The sequence below is a fragment of the Opisthocomus hoazin genome, chromosome 2 (genome assembly GCF_030867145.1).
Source record: "Opisthocomus hoazin isolate bOpiHoa1 chromosome 2, bOpiHoa1.hap1, whole genome shotgun sequence".
Taxonomy (NCBI): Eukaryota; Metazoa; Chordata; class Aves; order Opisthocomiformes; family Opisthocomidae; genus Opisthocomus; species Opisthocomus hoazin.
In genome coordinates, this window is record NC_134415.1 from 8,297,189 (window position 1) to 8,317,397 (window position 20,209).

Genomic DNA, 20,209 nt, shown 5'->3' on the forward strand with positions numbered 1-20,209 from the left:
AAAGTTTTTTAAAAATTAATTCCAGCAAAAGATACTTAGCTACCTAAACACGCTATCCTAAATATCAATAAATAAAAAACCCTCATGTCAACTATTCCATAAATGTTAAGCAACCATGCATCACAATCTATTTTAGACTTACCATATGAGAGATTTCCCAAGAATACAGATCGTTTGTTGTCATGCTAAAGAAAACAAGACACACAAGACAGTACGTTATTATAGCATAAAAAAACCCCAAAACAAAACAGAAAAGGGGTTTTCTAGTCACTCATTTTACTTACCAAACTGCTTTTTGATGCAATGTCAACTCTGATGTGAAATCCACTAGAGATTTCCGTTCCATTTGTTTTGTAGCCAAAAGCAGAAAATTTTAAAAATGAAATGAGTAAGCGTTATTTGATCTACGATGCCATGGCACAGCATTATTCCAAAAGCAACTTTAAGTTTGAAAAAAACATTTTATTCTGATTCAAGCAAAAGGGAGGAGGCAGTTCAACAGGGAATGAGCAACAAAACCCAGACTTACTCGTTCAAAGCCTTAATGGCGTCGCATTCTTCCTTAAATACAACATAAGCATTAACGAACTTCGCATTAGGGTGCACCTTATGCCTGGAACATGAAAAAGACGCGCATTGTTTCAGTAATTCAGACAGCGTGCAGCGCGTGAGCCCTTCCTGTTAAACGTATTTGTGCTTCCTCTGGCTGCGTGCGCAGTAACAACTTCATTTTTGTTACAGGTCAAGCTAGCCCCTTGCGCTCAAGGGAGTCTCACTGCACATCTTGCACAGCCTGGATATGCACCCTGCTCAGGCTTCCTCAGCTCATAAATACATCCAAAGGAATTAGAGACTATTAGCATCTTCCTCCCTCCTAAAATGTAAGAAAAGCAACCTAAGATAACGAATTACTAGTACACCAGGCACATAACTCTTTTTCAATTTTCAAGAGAACTTGCATACACACAAAGGTGATTACAGAAGTCAAAGAAACACAAAATTAAGAAACGAATATAGTCACACATGTAACAACCAACACTTAAAAATTACGTTTGCCTTGAAAAATAAAGGATGAAATTCACAAGAGGAACCTACTTTATTGCTGCTAACTTTTTGGACGAAGTATCTTCTGCCGGAACCTTTAAGATACAAAGGGCTTTGGTTAAGTGGGCCTAGTGCCAATTTACCTCAAATATTTGCTCTTGAAGACAAAGAGGAATTCAAACAGGTACCATTCCCACCCACAGCCATGTAGCCAGTACAGTGAGCAGATGAGGGAAGCGGCTGTTCCTAGAGATGATCTAGAAATGCCTGAGAATTAGACAGCTTGCTTTGCTTCATCCACTGCGTTTCTTGAGTTCCAGGACTGCTATCTTCAACTACTGTACAGAGTACACTGATTTACAATCAATGTGTCTTTGCTACTATGATTCAAAACCAGGTAATACCTTAGCTAAATGAGTAACAATAAAGGCATTTTTCTTGCGGAGAAAATGCAGCTCTGATACTATCAACTGCTGCTACAGGAAGAGTAAAATGAGACGAAAGGAAAGATGCTGTAAAGAGCCCAACTCCAGTAAAACCAAAGAGGCTGCCTCTGACGGTTTCTGATAACAAGCATTATTTCCTACCCTCCCAAAACGTAATTTTAGTCACAAATACATGTGACTTCTCAGCTGGAAGCATCCCCATCTTTTCATTCCTTTAGCTGACGGAACCCACTCACATACCTGAATGGTGCAGCTGACCGGCAGGTTTCCAACAAACACCATTCTCCTGTTCACCGTTTCGTCATCCACCCTCTTCTCCTTTTGCTGTTTTACACTAGTGCCAGTATCTGAATCAACAACGCTTTTGGTGATGGCATGAGATGCCCTTTTTTTTTAACTTGCTTTGTTTTGAATCGGTTTTTGCTCCTCCTCTTCATCTGCCCGCTCCAAAGCGCTCTCTCTTACCACAAAAAGACAAGCAAATTATGGGAAAAAACCACAGTTTCTGAGGTCAGAGAACCAAAGCCTCCAAGATAAACTTCCAACTTATATTTTAAATTATTATGTTCAATGTAAAATTTCAAACTTGGTATCACTTATTATGCATTAAACATTATCTGCCTATTCTGTAACATGGAAAACTATTTGCTGTCCTCAGGACACCACATTTGCTATTGAGTAGGAGTAACAAAGAAAGAATTCAGAATAATTTGATATCCTCTAAAATTGAAGGGGGCGGGAAATCATCTTTGCGTGCTGGAACTAGGAAGAGATTTAATTCTTCCAGGTACCCAGGGCACTCACAGCAGCCAACCCTTTGGGACCCACCCGCGCACCAACAAACCTCCACCTTTCCCGCACCTGCCATAACCGCACGAACGAGAAGCAGACCTGAAGAAGCCTCTGGAAGGCTACGGACGCAAAAACGGCAAACAAAAGCCTCACAGGCATGGGAGACGCCTACACCACACGGTGCCAGAGAGAGGACAACGTGTCAGCCTCGAGCTACAGCCGATCAAACTTCTCTACCGCAGGTCTGCTGGAGAGCCAACTACAGCCAGAAAGCATCGCCCTGCGCCTCAGAGAACAACTCCCCCAGTGCTACAGCCTGCGACCCGCCGGCTCGCCAACCCACTGGGCACCCGCGCTTCACGGACCCGCGGCTTCAAGAGGTTGGACGTATTGACTGCTTCCTGGGGCAAACTACGGAAAATTTTCACAATCCTCTCAAAAAGCAATATTGCATTCAGTTTTGGGCCCCTCACCACAAGAAGTACATTGAGGGGCTGGAGCGTGTCCAGAGAAGGGCAGCGAGGCTGGGGAGGGGTCTGGAGAACAAGTCTGGTGAGGAGCGGCTGAGGGAGCTGGGGCTGTTCAGTCTGAAGGAGGCTGAGGGGAGACCCTATCGCTCTCTACAGCTACCTGAAAGGAGGGTGTGGTGAGGTGGGGGTTGGTCTCTTCTCCCAGGTAACCAGCGATAGGAGGAGAGGCAATGGCTTCAAGGTGTGTCAGGGGAGGTTTAGATGGGACATTAGGAAAAATGTCTTTACTGAAAGAGTGGTCAGGCATTGGACCAGGCTGCCCAGGGCAGTGGTGGAGTCACCATCCCTGGAGGGGTTCAAAAACCGTGCGGGTGGCACTTTGGGACATGGTTTAGCACACATGGTGGGGTTGGGTGGATGGTTGGACTTGATGGTCTTAGAGGTCTTTTCCAACCTTAGTGATGATTCTGTCATTATTAAACACAAGGTTCAAGGTGAACAGGAGAACAGCACTGCACTGTTTTCCCGAACTCGTGACGCTGTGACTGATCTAGATGCAGGGGTTTTTAATCTTACCTTAAACAGGTACCCACCTGTTCACCAGTCCTTTCTCTGCTTTTGAAAGCTCCGTCTTTCTGGCCTTCTTTGCTTTTACAGGCGGCTCTCGCGTGACAGATGCGCTCTGCTCTTCTGACGCTTTCTGCACTTCTTCTGTGCGCTTTCTTTTCTTATTTTCATTTAAAAAAAACCCAAAACTCAGGCACGGACCGCAGGCGGGAGGGAGGGAGGGAGGCGGGGCGCGGCGCCGCACTCACCCCCGCCACGGCCACCAGCAGCGGCGGGGCGTCGGCGCTGAAGAGGCGGGCGAGCGGCGCGGCGGGCGGCCCGCCCGGGCAGAGGCTCTCCGCCACCTGCCCCACCGCGTAGCCCTCCGCCGCGCAGCCTCCCGCCGCCACCGGGCCCCGCCGCCCCGCGCCCCGCCGCCCGGGCCTCATGGCAGCCTGAGGGGAGCGGGCGCGCGGCGCGTCACTTCCGGCGCGCCCGAGCAGCGGCGATGGCGGCCGCCCGGCCTGTGCTGGGGGGAATGGCGTGGTGCGGGGCTTCGTGTGTTCCCCGGGGCCGCGGCTCCGCTCCGTCCTGCCGGGCTGCTCCTGCCCGAAACGACTTCAGGCTGCACCCTAGGATCCCATTGGCCTTCTTGGCAGCCAGGGCACACTGCTGGCTCATGGTCAACCTGTCATCCACCAGCACACCCAGGTCCCTCTCCTGTACTGGTCCATTGTGCTGTTCCTCCCCAGGTGCAGGACCCTGCCCTTGCCCTCCTCACGCAGGGCCCGCAGGCAGAAGGCATCCTTGTGAAGCAACTCACCTTGAGACAAACCCAGAAAGGGATCGGAAAACGCAAAGAGCACCCACAACGGAATGGTTTCTGCCACTTGTTGGTCTGAAATAGATTTGGTGCTCGTGACTGGGCTGGAGGAAGAGGACAGAGCCACAGGCAGTTGAGCAGCCATTGCCTGAGCAGCCTTACAAAGCTACCGGAGCACCGGAGATCAGCCCAAAGCATCACTGGGGCAGCCCGTTTCCTTCTGGATTGCTTCCTCTGTCCCCGGGATCCGCAGCAGTCTCTTAAAGCACATCAGGGTTTTCCTGATGAAAAGCCCCGGACGCCGGGCCCTTCCCGGGGCTGCAGCCCAGGGGCAGCAGGAGCGGGAAGCAGCCCTACCTCGGCCCCCAGCTTCGCTCTGTAGCCAGCGGAGGTACGAGCTGTGGCTCAGCGTGCTGCTGCAGGCACGCTACAGGACCCAGCTAGAAGAGACCCTTCCTTAGGTTAATTCCCAAACAGAGCATTTTCCAACCCAGGACACAGTGCAGCTGATGCATGAAGAAGTCTGATCTGTTACCAGCTCTCTGAAATTAGGCAGCTAATTGGGATTTCCTTTTAGACCTGCCTGTCCGGAATGTAATTTTAAATGCTAGATGATGTGGTAATAATTAGAAAGGCGTAGAAGATTGCCAGGCACTTAAAGGCTCAAGCAAATCCGAACCGCTCTTCTGTTGGAACATTTTATGCAGTTTTTGAATTGCCAGCATTAGCAGTTTTGTTGGCAGCAACGTCCAACTGAAGGCAAAACACGTAATCCAGCTACGGGTAAAGGTAAAGCGTGAGCCTTGACGCATGCACCAGGCGTCCCCCGGCTGCCTTCCGGCTGCCAGGAGAGGTAGGGACCCTCCTCGCTGGGGTCAGCCCAGGAGAACACATCAACACTCCTTGTACTGGCCTTCACGATCCACCTTCACACAACAGAGCAGTTTTGTGGGTGACAGCTGGGGCAGAACAGGCCGAGCCATCACAATACATCAACATCGCATTGCACAAGCGTTCAGCTGGCTGATTTCAGGGACTCGTAACGGCCAGACAAAAGGCATGGAGCCTCGGGGAACTCTGCCAGAGAGTGAGTTTGAGCCCTGTGGCGACAGGAAAATTTCACGGCATGATGGAAACTACACAGTGACAAGTACGTACAAGCATCGGTGGAGGCTGTACGTAAAGGCAGCCGGGAGCAGCACGGCCAGCCTTCAAGCCCGGCGTGCTTTCTCTCAGCATGAGCTGACAGTCTGCACTCTCAGCTATTCTCAACGTGAGACACACAAAACCCATTCCGTCACTCAGCTGAGGTGCAAAGGGTGAAGGACGGGGACCTGGTCTCACTTCGCCTCTCAGGTCGTGGTCCGAGCAGGCACGCCGCAGTACGGGCGTAGCCCAGCAGCCCCTGCTAGTGGGAAGGTTCCTCAGCTGTAAGCAGGGTGTGCAGGCCAAGCAGGGCACACACGCGCCTTTCAAGCTGCGTTACAACACGTAACCTGAAGAGCAGCTCGGATTTGACCCACTGGAACGCGGGATAAAATTGCCTGGCTAACAGATGGTCACAGGTGCCTCCCTGTGTAACCATTAGGACACCTGGAGAGCACCACAGAATCACAGAGTGGTTGGGGTTGGAAGGGACCTCTGTGGGTAACCCAGTCCAACCCCCCTGCCAAAGCAGGGTCACCCAGAGCAGGCTGCACAGGACCGCGTCCAGGTGGCTCTTGAATATCTCCAGAGAAGGAGACCACAGCCTCCCTGGGCAGCCTGTTCCAGGGCTCCATCACCCTCAGAGGGAAGAAGTTCTTCCTCATGTTCAGCTGGAACTTCCTCTGCTTCAGTTTGTGCCCGTTGCCCCTTGTTCTGTCGCTGGGCACCACTGAAAAGAGTTTGGCCCCATCCTCCTGACACCCACCCTTCAGATATTTGTAAGCGTTTATAAGGTCCCCTCTCAGCCTTCTCTAGGCTGAACAAGCCCAGCTCCCTCAGCCTCTCCTCATAGGAGAGATGCTCCAGCCCCCTCATCATCCTTGTAGCCCTCCGCTGGACTCTCTCCAGTAGCTCCTCATCTTTCTTGACCTGGGGAGCCCAGAACTGGACACAGGACTCCAGATGGGGCCTCACTAGGGCAGAGTAGAGGGGAAGGAGAATCTCCCTCGCCCTGCTGCCCACACTCCTCCTAATGCATCCCAGGATCCCATTGGCCTTCTTGGCAGCCAGGGCACACTACTGGCTCATGGTTAACCTGTCGCCCACCAGGACACCCAGGTCCCTCTCCACAGAGCTGCTCTCCAGCAGGTCAGCCCCAAGCCTGTACTGGTGCATGGGCTTGTTCCTCCCCAGGTGCAGGACCCTGCACTTGCCCTTGTTGAACCTCATCAGGTTCCTCTCTGCCCAACTCTCCAGCCTGTCCAGGTCTCGCTGAATGGCAGCACAGCCTTCTGGTGTATCCACCACTCCTCCCAGTTTGGTGTCATCAGCAAACTTGCTGAGGGTACATTCTAACTCTTCATCCAGGTCGTTGATGTAGAAGTTGAAACAAGACTGGGCCCAGTACTGACCCCAGGGGGACACCACTAGTTACCGGCTTCCAACTAGACTCAGCGCCGCTGATGACAGCCCTCTGAGCTCTGCCATTTAGCCAGCTCTCAATCCACCATGTACAGACACACTTCACAGAAGAGGTGCAATAAAACCCACACAGAACAGATCTTTGACTAGTCATTAAACTGCAGGAGAAGTACAACAAAAATTAAAAAACGTCTGTATTAACAGTGAAAGTCCTATGTATGCAAAAACTCAGCTTGGGAGTGAGGAGGTGACTGATGACCCCGGTGTCAAACAACTGAACAAACAAATCCTCTCACTGAACACGAGAGTCAACAATTGTCACATCAAAGCAAAAACGCTGGCACTAAAACTGGGAGCTGATCAAGAACCAGTAGCAAGTGGAGGGCTGAATTTGCTCTTGCTTGCCCAGATGTATCTCCCAGTTAAATCCGTACCAGTTACGCCTACTGAGGCTGAAAGGCAGAACCAAACTATTGCAACTCTGATTCTGCTGAACTTCAACACATGTAAATATCCTTTGAGTGGCCCCACTGGAATTATTAAAATTTCTCCTGTCAGTCTCAGATCAGTGGTAATTAACAACTCAAGTCAATGTTTCCAAAGCTTAGCATCGTTTGCTAGTTACCAGTCTTGTCCGTGGTCTATCATTTTGCAGGTATAGGAGTGTTTTAGTCAACTGAACTACAGCCAGACATGATGTAAACAGGTAACACTGAAAGTTTTATTCCATCTCACTTCCGCTGAGTCTGAACTTGAGGCAGTCGGTATTAGAAGTCAGCAAGTATCTTCGGGAGCTTGCTTTTGCATTTTCAAACTATCTGAATTAACGCGAATCAAAATTCATCTCCTTTTTCTCAACCGGCGCCGCCTTAAAGATCTCAACTGGCCAACTTTTCCCCTTCTGCTGAAAAAGAGGATGAATTAGAGTTAATCACCAAGAGGAAAATCAGGCCAGCGTACCTGCTCTAGCTCATCTTTATATGCCTACTGCACCGTACCAAAGAGCGTTTGCTAAACTGATTCTGCAGCCTGACGTCATTTTAATGAACACGCTATGGTTGCTTAATTAAACTGTTAGAAACAAAATCAGGGATTCACAAACTATGGCATTTTATTTCAGAGGCCTTTGCTTACATTTGTACAATATATTACATAATTCTCCATTTTCTGCAGAACCTAATATATATTTTATAGCTTTTTTCTATAAGCTTTTCCTTCAATGTTTGTCAACAAATTTTTACAGTCCTGTACAATTCTGAATACTTTGAAACCATTTTCAATAAAATCAGTTAACCTTAAGCACACACTACGAAGACTGAAAATGCTTTTCTTAGAAAAGTCAAATGTAAAGGATTCTGACACTCTAGCATCTACAAACAAAATGCTTTGAATTCTTACATGTTGTATTGCCAGAAAACAAAGAAAAACATGCCAGCCCCTATTTCCCCAGGCAAAAGAAGTACACAGAACTACAATTAAAACAGTAAAACAATCTGTACAATAAAGTACTGTGTATTAACAGTGCCAGGTATTAAATAGCTCGAATGAACACTTCCGCAATATACAAATGTCTTACAAAGGTATATAATTAACAGGAGAGAGCTCGGATCCATACAACATAAAATCAGTACAAGTGAAAACAGTTGGAAGTTGGTTTTGGAATTTGTACAAGGCATTTAAAAAATTAAATGTCTACCACTCAGCTAGCTATTTATTTTAAAAACAACTACCCTTTTGTGGCAGTGTTCATATCAGCAACCACAAATTATAACCTCACACCTTAGTCCATCTTGAAGTCCCCTCTTTGAAGCTCGTAATAAAATAAGCATTACAAATGAAATATTTGTTGCTTTAAGGGAAAAGAAACATTTACAAGAAAACACAAAAATATAACTGTTATAATCCATTATGAATAAATATACACTTTAAACTGGCTAAATACAATCTTTATACATTAAGATTTAATACAGTTTGTTAGCCATTTTCTTTTTCATAATGTATTTTATCAAAATTAAAAAAAAAATACTGTTTTATAGAAAAATGGCAAAGTACAGTAGTTTCATTCCAATTAATGGGTTCTTTAAACCCAGAGTAACCTATTTAAGCCTAATTCAAACCTGTAAACATTAGTCAGTCGTCTTTTGTTTTTTTAAAGGAATCCTCGTATTTGGTTATCAGGACTGATGTCAAACATCCCACTAACTGCAGGTTTTGAATTGAATACATGTGCTTGACGTATACAATTAAAGCCACTATGAGGTGACTTAGCAGTTAAAAAACAATTAGCTTGTACAAATGAAAATAGGTTCAATATTTGTCATAAATAAATGGAAAAATATCAAATGTTCCAGCTTTAACAAAATACCAGGGAATACAGTAAGCCCTACCACATGTATTTCGACCAGCCCAACAACCACACGCTTATCGTGCTGTCCCCGCAGCAGGGAGCAGCCTCCGTTTGCCACAGTGGAAGGCCTCCGAGTCACCAGACTTACAATTCCCAGACAAGTTGGAAACAATTATTGCTTGAGGAAAAGCAGTTTGTTGTACTTTTTCTTCATAAAAGTGCACTTAAGTGCAAAGTTAGCTTGTCAAGAAACAACTTTAAATACAAAATAGTGCTTGTCTGAATTTTGTGCCACTGTGCAGTATAAAAATAAAAGAAAAAAAAGAAAAGAAAAACAAAGAGTGGCCCTCAGCAGCCATTAAGTGCAAAGTGCTTTGGCAAGTCCTGCTGTCACCTGCACTCAACTGACACTCCGTTCTGTGATGAACTTGACATAGATGGTTCTGCTAAAGTTAACATAACGGCAGCCGTAATGGAACTAGAGGAAGGTGAGGAGGAGGAAGATGATGTAGTAGCAGCACCTGCACAGGAAAAGGAAAACACAGGCTATAAAAATTCGCAAATTGAGCAACAAAAATGTCTTCCCATTCAACAACAAGCACCGGTATATAGTGGCTCCAGCAACTAACGCCCAGCAATTCAGAAGAAAAAGCCTCCCTTGCCTGGTTTTTGTGGGAAACCCCCCGAGCGACAGCTTTGGCCGTGCCCCTCGCAGCCTGGCTCATGGCCAGCCAGGGACGCAGAGCTCAGCCCTGAGCCCCGAGCGGAGCCACCCGCTCCCTGTCCGTCCTGGGGGAATCGGCGCAGGGAGGGCCTCGTCCCAGCACCGAGCCCGCACACCCACCCCGCTCCGGCAACCAAGCGGCAACCGCAGCCCCCGTCTGAGGGCTGCAGCCATCAAGTCTTCTTCCAAGCGGCATTTCAGTCTTTCTTCTGGTACTCAGCGAACTCTTAAATGTGCACATAAGCCAGACATGGAAGAAAATAATCTTTTTAATGCTGCTAGAAGCAGGCACACTAGAACATTCCCCACAGCAACAGGTAAAGCAGCTTCAGGGAAAGCAGAGATCCAGCTGATGGTCTGCTTAAACTGATAAAATACATCACTTCTCCTAAGGGGAAAGCACTAAGTAGACACACAAGCAATACTACAGTAAATTATCGTGTAGCTTGAAGAAAAGCTCTAAGTTATTAATAACCTTAGATACTTTGTTCACTGCTTAGAAAGGTTTATTTGTCTGTATATTTTTTCTGTATGAAGTAGTTCTGCCTGAACAGAACTACATGGATCACACGCTGTTTTAATGTTTTTCCCCTTACGCAGTCACTGGATATCTGAACTGTACCTTCTAAAGATCATCAAAGAACTGCATACAGTGTGTTTTTTTAAAAAACAAACAAAACCAGACTCCTAATGGCACACTTCTCCCTAAAAATTATCCAATTCTTGTTAACGGGACATGTAAACTACCCCTCCAAAAGCAGAATTCAGTTCCCAGCACTTACTTTCTCGCTCTTTTTTCTTTAAGCGCTTTCTTCTTCGGTCAATGGAAGCCACCTCAGATTTCAAGGACAGGTAATGTTTCCTGATTTCCTGCAGTTTTTCTTGGAGAACTGTTATGCGCTCAGCGCTAGTCAAATTTTCCAAGTCAGCTGCAAGTTAAACGATCTCTGTTAATTGCTGTATCGCATTATTGTATCTGAATTTCAGTGAAGTGGGAAGTACTCAAATCTTAGTGACGTGCTTCCAGGTGGCAGACAGCAAAGCCACGGAACACAGCAACAGCAGCTGCTGTTTGTTACCACAAACCTTGTTGTTTTTTATTATTTTTTAAAATATACCACCATAGATACACTTTTTTTTTTTTCGTTAAAAGGAGTCAGAGAGGAAGAAAATGCATGCAGTCCCCTCCCTATAGGAAGGAAAAGAAAAACAAGTAAAATTAAGACAACTGATGAAAACACAGAGGCCAGAACTAGCTTTGAGCCTGTTTCTCCCAGTCCTTGCTAGAGCTGGGTTTGGCCTGACACACCAGGAAGGTCGGTCCTGCCCGACTTGTCTCAGCTGTTACAAAACAAGCAGGTTACAACAGGAACCGAATAGCTGTGAGGCGGTTCTGATCGGGTCCATGGCGTACGGGCCGTAAGGTGTAACTACACAGGACCTCCTCGCTGGTATCCCACGCGGGGCCGTAAGGTGTAACTACACGGGACCTCCTCGCTGGTATCCCACGCGGGGATGTCAACGGACACGGCCAGCTCAGGAGCTGCCCTTCTGGCTGCTTCCAGTGGGGGGGAGGTCTCCAGGAGCTCCCAGCAGCATGAACTACCTCAGCTCAGCCCCTTGGCCACAGGTAAGCCACACTGGAGACACTCCATCTGAAGATACTGAACAATCATTTAAACTACTGTGGGGCACGGGATGTGCTTCATCAACCTGTAACCAAGGTAGCACCAAAGGACCAAAAGCCACACCTGTATCAGGCTGTGGGAAGATGAGGAAAGCTCAGAGATGCTGCAAGTGTCCCAGACCTCTGCAACAGCAGGAGGTGTGTGAAACAGCATTCCAAAGCCCAACTTCCACCAAGCAGATTTAGCACGTGCAACGTAGCCGAGGTAGAAAGAAAAGACAGAGCAAAAGCTCTTTGAATGTGTCGCACAGGAAATCTGCCCAACGAATCTCAGCTGGCCAGTAAGTGACAGTAAAGACCTATTACATTCCACAGTCCTCAAGAGCAGCAGAACATAACTGGACTGCGAAGAACTACTAGGAGAAAAATAGTTTTAAAGTAGAGTAACACTGAGATTTAAGGCTGGAGAAAAAAAAATGCAGGGTCAGATTCTCTCACCGCAGAACAGCTGGCTAAGTGGAGAACTCCCTGGGCATGACAGAAGTGCTGCTGGCAAAAAAAATTTAAAATTCAGTTGCTGTGTTTCCACAGTGTGCTGTGCCAGCTCTTTCCTGTTCCCACTGTAGGTGAAGAACAGCAGCCTTCACACAGCCTGGGACAGAGCGCAGAAAAGCGCAGAGCGTAATGTTCTGAGAACTTCAGAGGCTTGCCAGACACTGAGGTCACCTATGAATACTGAACGAGATACTACGGATTACTTGAAGAAATAATTTAAATCAGTCACACCACAGGTTCGATTTGACCTCTAAAAGCAAAGAGAAAGCAACTCATGCGATGCTATGCATCCACAGTTGGTACTAAGGACAATTTATTGCTGACTAGACAATTAAATACCCAGACGCTCTAAGAGAGAGGGCTAAAAATAGCAAGATTTTGTTTCTAAATAATACTTTTCAATTGTTTGCTTATTGTTATATTAAGGAAGGAGGCTTCAACCACCTAATATTTTATCTTGTTTCTCTTTTCTCCCCACTCCCAGTAATGCTGCAATAGCACACACACACACAGAGGCAATTAAGAAGCTGCATTAATAAACTATTGAACCGTTTTTCAGGCAGACAAATGCACGATCCCTTCAACACTGCTCACCCCTAGCTATGCGGCTGCCTGTGGCCCAGTGACACAAACGCTGAAAGTTCTTATCGCTAGCAACAGTAAATATGTCGTCATCAAATCAATCAGGTAAGTGTCTGAACAGTAACTAGAGAATAAGGAGTAAACCAGCAAGAAAATATCAACACAAGCAGCGCACAGAGTTGGTAACGCTCACGCCAGAGTAACAGCTCTGCACAGGATGGCAAGAACAGCAAGGCAGCACAGGGGCCGTATCGAAAAACAGTATTGGAAGAGTGCAATAGCGGCAGTTTCCTGCACTGCAATTGCAAAAACAAAAACAAAAAACAAATCAGGATTTATCACAAATTTAAGGAAACTGAGGACAAACTCATTTTAGGGAAAAAAAATGAAACACACAGAATTCAAAAAGCCTTCTTGTACTATACCGCAAGACCGCACTGGGCGTGTTTTGAAGAAAATACTCACACATTTGAAAACTCCATTTGTAAACTTTGGGCAGACGATTATTCTGTTCTTTGAGATCAGACTCCTTCTCTCCATTTTTCCCACATTTTCCTGGGGATTGTGTTCTTGCGAGTGATTTGCTCTGGTGAGATTTCATGCCAGCAGAAACAGATTTTGCTGACTGAGACTTGGCCACACTTTCACCAGCAGATAGTTCGTCACTGTCACTGCTGTTTGCTGAAGAAGCAAGAAGACAGAGTGTTACCAAACAAAGCAACCCTCCTGCCCAAAGCTTATCAGAAGCTACCCCTGTGCGGATTTTCATGTCACAAGAATTTATTTGACCAAAATCCTTTTACTTTCAAATGATACAGTCCACCCTGGTATAGCAGCTTAGCTCTTTGCACCACTAGCACCAGAAGACAGGACCACAAAACAGGTCGGCAACGGGGCCCCGCTGTTCCCACATGCTGCGAAAGGGGAACCCTGCACTGGGAACCCCGTCCCGCCAGCTGCTGCGCAGGCAGGTTCACAGCTATTGCGTGGGCCTGTGGGAACCACACAGAGCGCGAGGGAGGAGGAAAGCAGCGGACTGTGGCTCCACAACCCACCCTGCACACTGACGAGCACACCGCTGGCAGCGTGGGTGCAAAGGCAAGGGGCTGGGGTAGGGACACGCTGCTCCTAAGGAGATTCTTGAAGACAACCCAGTTGCTCAAGGTCCGTATAGGGACGGTACACTCTGCTCTCTGAACGGTTCAAAGCCAGCACCACGCTTGTTGCTTTAGAACCATATCCATAAACAAGTTGCCTACATTAGAAAATAAGGCAAAGAGGCAGTCCACCTGTCGCTGTAGGTGCAAAAATTGTCCATATATTTCTGCTTATGGGGCTACACTTTTTCCAATACAGTTAGCAAGACTGATTGTTATGTCTTATCTCCTGTTTATCTTTTTTTAATATTAATTTCTAACCCAGTATTCAATACATACAAACCTCTACCCTGTTTCAGAGGTACTAGTTACAGACAAGCTTCTCCCTGTACTCCTAAGACATGAGTAGCAGAAATGAGAGTAGACAATTGGCTGCCTTCTTAGCCTTATGTCACCTGTACTTATTTTAGGTGTTCTGTGCTAAATTGACTAGCAATAGTTTGAATTTGCGTGACACCATCTACAAAAATCCTCAGACATGATGATCACATTCTTTAATTTCAGAAAAACATCTTCAGCTGACCCAAACCAGAAGAACTTCATCTCACGCTGAAATAACTTTAACTATAAAGCAACAGGCTGAACTGAACACAGTTCTCTAATCAAACCACTCAAAGGAAAGTAACGAAATAATCTGTCTGAAAGACATGATTAGTAAGTAATGAGTGAAAGGACAAAGCCTGTTTAGCACTACAAAAATAAAACTCGGGTGGAAGCAGGGGCAAGAGAAGTCTAGTCAAGCACTGCAATAAAATGCCTAGAGAAGCTGCGGAATCTCCATCATTAGAGTTGTTTTTAAAAACATGGTCAATTAGTATTTATCAAGAGACACTTATGCCTCAGTTGTACCTGCCCTAGGCATCGACAAAACGAACCCTGCAAGGCCCTTCTGGTTCTGGTCTTTATGATCTGCTGATCTGCACTGGAGAAACCCAACACCAGGATCCACGTGGTATGAAAGAGCTCGGCTGGCTGCAGAGCTGCCCTTGTCTGCTGGCTTAAACCAAAGGCACGAGCTGAAGCTGCTACAAAAGTAGCTTTAATTGGTGTACCTGAATTTTGCAAAAAGCATTTTTTGCTCACAACTGACTCCACATTTTACCTGTTCATTGCCCTTATTACATATGGCAGTGGCCCAAAGTCTAACAAAAAAGAGCACATACACACCAAGGACCGTACGCGGTACAAGAAACAATTCTAGCTTTGAAGTGCTTGCGTCCTGACAAAAACAGGTTGAGAAAAAGGGATAAATTCAGCAAGTGAAAGGGAACAAGGGCAAGGCTAAAAATGGTGTATTAGTTCTGCAAATTCGGTTTGTTACTTTAATTCTTGAGGTGAGGGAAGGAATAAGGATTATGGAAGGAGATTAGTGAAATGGAATGAAAAAGGAGGAGAGAGGAGATCAATGAACACGAAGGAGTGGTGGGGTGAAAGCAAATACCAGACCAGAAAGTACAGACTTTTAGTAAAAGCTGTTAAAAGGAAGAAAAATAGGCAGGGCCGAGGAAGAGAGAGGAGAAAAGGCATAGCATATGCTTCCTATCCTTGCTTTGACTGCGCTATTTTACAGCTATCCTCCCGGTTTCACTCTCCAGCTGACTGTTCCCTGGTATTTTTTATTACCAATGAGATGAGGCAGAAACTGATCTTGCTGTCTCCTGAACACGTGTGCATATGTCTCCCTAACACACCTCTGCTTTTATTAAGCTTCTCTTCCCCAGTAATGTGGTTTCTATTCCAATTAGCTTCTACAACTACAAAAAAGCTGCATTATTTACTGAAGATGTAACAGACGATACAGGAAGAAAACAGAGCCTATATTTTTTCTGGAATTATTCTCATATTTGCTGCTGGAAGAGATATTAACCTCTAAAATCTCATCTTGCAGAAAATACAGAGTATAATTTCATCCAGGTCCCCTCTAAAACACTCAGCACAGATTCCCAATTCTAGCAAGTATAAAATACTCATCTTAGTCTTCCTGAATTACACGACATTAAGGACCTCTTCAGAAATAGGCCCAGAAATAACACAAGACATTGAAAAACACTTTGGCATTCAGCAAGAGTCGTGTCTTCATTTAAACTGTATTAAGAATTCCCCGATGAGAACGTTTCGTCCCAATACATTTCTTCCCAGACTTCATCTCCTACTATCGTTCAAACCCATGACACGGTACTTTCACGCATTTCGTTTCACACTGAGCTGCTGTACTTACTGGTTTTACTCTTCTTTTTGTTGTTCACAGATGTTTTGTGGCTTCTTTTCTGCTTTTTTGAGGAGCTGCCTCCTCCCTGAGTATCTTTAAGTCTTTTTTGGCCAGTACAGACTATAATTTAAAAAAAAAACAAGAAAGAAACAGAAATTAAATAAATACTTGCACTTCTGTGGTTTTTTTCTAAGTCTCAAAAAACCACTTCAGAACTTAAATTTGTAAACAACAATGCGACTGTTCCTGCCTATCCTTAATACAGCTCAGCTTTCTACTTCTACTGCCAAGAGGAGGTGAAGGAGGATGGAAGGCAGACAAAGCTTGTTGGTTAGAGTGGACATGTAAGATGATTGTAACTTCCCCACACGCATCATCAGAATTTCGCTTGAACCACATGGATTTGTATTTTTTATGACACTGTAAATTAAATAAGAATACATTTATTTGAAAAATTTATTAACAACTACTGGACCTGAAAAATGTTGAAAAAAAAGCCTGTCACACTTGGAAGCTGTGAGAAAAAAATGAAACTACCACCTGTGATCAGTAATTACACTAATTGAAAGTATTAAAAAAAAATCTTAGATAACGTTAAAAAACAAGGCAACAAAAAAAGGCAGCAAACAAAAAACCAAAGGAAAAAGTCTACTGGTATTTGTGACGATAAAGGGGAAAAAGTTGACAAGGAAGACAGAATCTAGTACACCTGTTAAAAGAGCAAATTTTAGGAGTTGTTCAATGTTCTTCCACAACCATCTGACTTACAGATTAAAAATGACTCCTGTAACAAAACCTTATTAATTAAGAAACCTGATGTTCTAAAACAGGCAGCATGCTCACAAAATCAGAGAGGAAGTGAAGGTGTAATGCACGTAAAAGTAACATGTGCAATAGTGTAAAACATTTTTCATTAGGCAATTAATTTCCTTTTATACAAAAATATGAAACAAATTAATTTCTAAACCTACACATCCATAATTAGCAAAGCAATACAGGCGTGTTTACTGAGGGCTACATATTTACCTCTTCCACACTCTCTCCTTGGTTTAAGGAAACACGTTTTGTTGCATTCTTTCAAAAGAACAATTCAAACAGAATGATGAAGGTAACGCACCTTAAGGGCATTTTGAAAAATTCAGTTTATTATTAACTGAAATCTGTTGAGATTAAGAAACCACTTGTGTCATCTCACATTATATTCAGATATGTATTTTTTTTCCTTTCTATTCAGTTTTTAGGCACTTTAACACAGTGCAGGTAGCTGTACCTTTGATGGAACTGTAAAAGAGCCAGTGACTTTCACAACAAAGCTTTTGGATTCAGCCTTGCAAACAGTTAAAAAGCAGGCAGCAGTACACTGGCATCACGTGCACAAGCGCTGGCCGTGTTTATTCTCCCCTGTTCTCTAGTGGTCTCAGGATAAGAACTTCAATCTGCAAAATCACACCTGGAAGTCAAACATAGCTAATGTATCCGTGTTGCTACAGTAAATAGTCCTTACACAACGTATTACAGTTTGCTCTGGGCATTTCTTGCCAGGTCTGGTACAAACCTTATTCTTACATGCTTCATTCCTCATTGAAACCATCACAATTCCTAACGAAAGGCCAAGAAACTTCCTGGCAGATTATATTTTATTCACTAGATGATCACGCCATTTCCACACACCTGAAGTAGACACAGCAGGCTACTCCTTCCTCCAACAACTAATTTTCCAGCAGTGTAACCGTAACAGAACGACAATACATCAGCAATGCTAAAACGAGGGCTGGCTAGGCTGAAGACAGCTCTCTTTACCCTTTCCTTTACCTTTTTCAGTATGCTCGGGCTCTGGTTGATTGCTACTACTGGAGCTGACGCTGGCATCAAAACCCGTTGGAGAGATATTTCCCTCCGACTGGAGGTCTTGCAGCTCCCCCGCGACACTGTCCACCTCTATTGTGCTATCCGTTTCACTTTTAATGCTCCGTATCTCTTCTTGATTTGGTGGCAGCATCTCAGAGACAGTGACACTGGACTGATGCCTACCGGACTCCGTGACGGTGACAGATGAAGGCGATTCAGGAGTTGTAGGAGGAGTGTTTAGCACTGAATTACTGCCACTGCTTGGAAATTCAACTTTCTTTTCACCCACTTCAGTCGGCTTCTCCTCAACAGGTTTAACATCCACACCAGACGGCAAAGATTTTTCAAGTTCAGAGCTAGGCAAAGAAATGTCTTCTTCTGCAAGAGTCTGAAGCTGCTCCTCTGCTGCGGCATCCTCAGGAGCAGCATGTGGAGGGGAGGCAGCAGCTTCAGTGTCAGAGTCCGAGAACAACTCCTTCAGCGTTTTCTTTGGCCATTGTCCCTGAATACTTGACCAGACGTCTTTTCGATCCTTTGCTCTGGTGTTCTGAAGTCTTTCGTCAGAGTTATTGAGAAGCTTTATCCTTTTATCTCCCACTTCGGAAAATCCTGAGTAGAAAGTACTTGTCCTTAGAGACTTCCTTTTCTCCTCTAGTCCGTTGTACTTTTTAGTTGGAGTGATCTTCAGCTTCGATTTGTCTTCCTCATCTTCATCCGAGGAGCTGTTACTGGTGTTTTCTAAGCTAAGGGAGTCTTTGTTTTTGGACTTCTCATCCTTTCTATTAGGCGACACAGTCTTTAAGGATTCCTCTGCAACACAATATCTTCGTTTACCACGTTTTACCTGTGATTTTGGTGTTTTGTCCACTACCTCCTTTTTTACGTCCTTTCTCTTCTTTGTGGCTTCGTCTTCTCCATCGGAGTCAGTATCTTCAGATAACGCTTCCACCTCTTTTCGCAGTCTTTCAGGAGATTTGGATCCTGACTTGGGCACTACTACATCTGTCAGAGCTTTAGTTTCTTCTGGGAGGGATGAACCGCTCTGTTCTTCTTTTAGACAGGGTTCGGTTTTATCTTGGCTTCCAGCTTCATGTTGCGATTCCTCTTTGCCATCAGCATGTACATTTGGGGCACTTTGGTCATCTTCCTGCTCACTATCATCAGAACTTTCAGAAGCTAATTAAAATTAAATTAAAAAAAAAAAGAAAAAAAAAGAAACAAAACAAGAAAAGTTTGTCTTGATTCTGGTTACAAAGAATTCTTAAAAAAGCAACTAAACAAAACTGTGTAGATATGAACACGTTACAGGGATCTCTAGTAGTATGTATTGTAAATGGTATCTGCTGAAGACTTCAAAAAATTATTTCCTGTTCTATTAGAAGTTATAATAGCTAGGTAAGGAACTAGGAAAATTCTGTATTAAACAGTGCATCTCCAGGAATTTCTAAAGAGGTGAAGCAAGCATAGAGCACATCAATCCACAAAATACAAACTTCTGCAAAATTAACCACAACAGAAATTGAAAGATGTGCTTAAGACAAAAACTCTAAATCCTTCTTACGGGTTACAAATACTACTATCACACGCCCTTTTTCCAAAGCCCAGAGCAGAGACAGTATTTTCCCTGGTGAATCCACAGTCTGAATGGACAGAACAAAGACACTGGATAATCTCTAGCAAACCAACCCGATGACCAGCCTGGAAAAAGGAAGTGAAAGCAATCGTGAAAGGCACTTGGAGAAATACATGAACAACGAGAGTGTGGGACAACATTAAGACAATTCAGGGTCAGGAATAAAGAAACCGAGAAAAGAAGAACACAGTGATAATGGAGAAGGAATCAACAAGAAGCCCATTCAATGGGAAAAGACATGGATACAAGGAAAAACAATGAGAACTGCCTCCAATATATGGGTAACTCCTTGATTTGCCACTCACCCGCTTTTGCTGGCATAACTAGTTTAACTCTTCTCATTCTACTTCCCATCTGTCATTCTCAACTCCTCGCTAAAACTCACCACCTCTTTAAAAATGATCATGTAACCAGTGACAGAGAACAAAAGCAATACTGTCAATGAAATTCACTGAAAACATCAAAGTTGAAGCAACTGTTTTAAAAAGGTTTACTGAAATATGATGAACTTGGAGAAGAGCACACTAACAGAGAGAAGAGGTGTACAGGACAAAATACCTTGAGAAATGTTGCCTCAGGTGTTTTTCTTGGTTTATTTGTTTTAAGATAGGCAGGATCTTAAATTCTACTCTAAGACTCAACCTGAAAGCAAGTTTTACACAACCCTTTCAGTGTGTTTGCTTTTTTCTAATTAAACTTTTATGGTAGACATTTTCACCTAAAGTTCCAAGAACTCAGTCACTTAAAATGGACTTCTAACACTTGCCTTTCTCATCATACCTTAGAGCTCAAAACTACACTACTTTTATAATAAGAGGTATAAAAATTTGCCATTTGA

General features: G+C 44.6%; 1 protein-coding gene and 1 long non-coding RNA gene across 7 annotated transcripts in view; both read right to left on the reverse strand.

Moving 5' to 3' along the window:
* Positions 1-378: 378 nt before the first annotated feature.
* Positions 379-3,491, reverse strand: LOC142360049 (uncharacterized). The gene is made up of 3 exons (XR_012762798.1): positions 3,346-3,491; positions 1,096-1,950; positions 379-613 (listed from the first exon to the last, which is right to left on the reverse strand). It is a non-coding gene; the product is annotated as an uncharacterized LOC142360049 (long non-coding RNA).
* Positions 3,492-6,826: 3,335 nt separating this feature from the next.
* The window catches only part of LOC104328300 (AT-rich interactive domain-containing protein 4B), a 91,687-nt gene continuing 78,304 nt past the window's right edge, over positions 6,827-20,209 (reverse strand). For 4 of the 6 annotated variants that reach the window (XM_075412322.1, XM_075412331.1, XM_075412321.1 and 1 more), the window contains 6 exons: positions 17,703-18,914; positions 15,900-16,010; positions 12,990-13,205; positions 10,543-10,689; positions 9,431-9,557; positions 6,827-7,590 (listed from right to left, as the gene is read on the reverse strand). In XM_075412322.1, the coding sequence (XP_075268437.1) occupies positions 7,530-7,590; positions 9,431-9,557; positions 10,543-10,689; positions 12,990-13,205; positions 15,900-16,010; positions 17,703-18,914 (1,874 nt within the window). In that variant the 3' untranslated portion in view covers positions 6,827-7,529. Of the gene's footprint in view, positions 7,591-7,782; positions 9,558-10,542; positions 10,690-12,989; positions 13,206-15,899; positions 16,011-17,702; positions 18,915-20,209 lie in introns of those variants that run through there. The other 2 variants (XM_075412338.1, XM_075412327.1) reach the window with 1 other exon arrangement.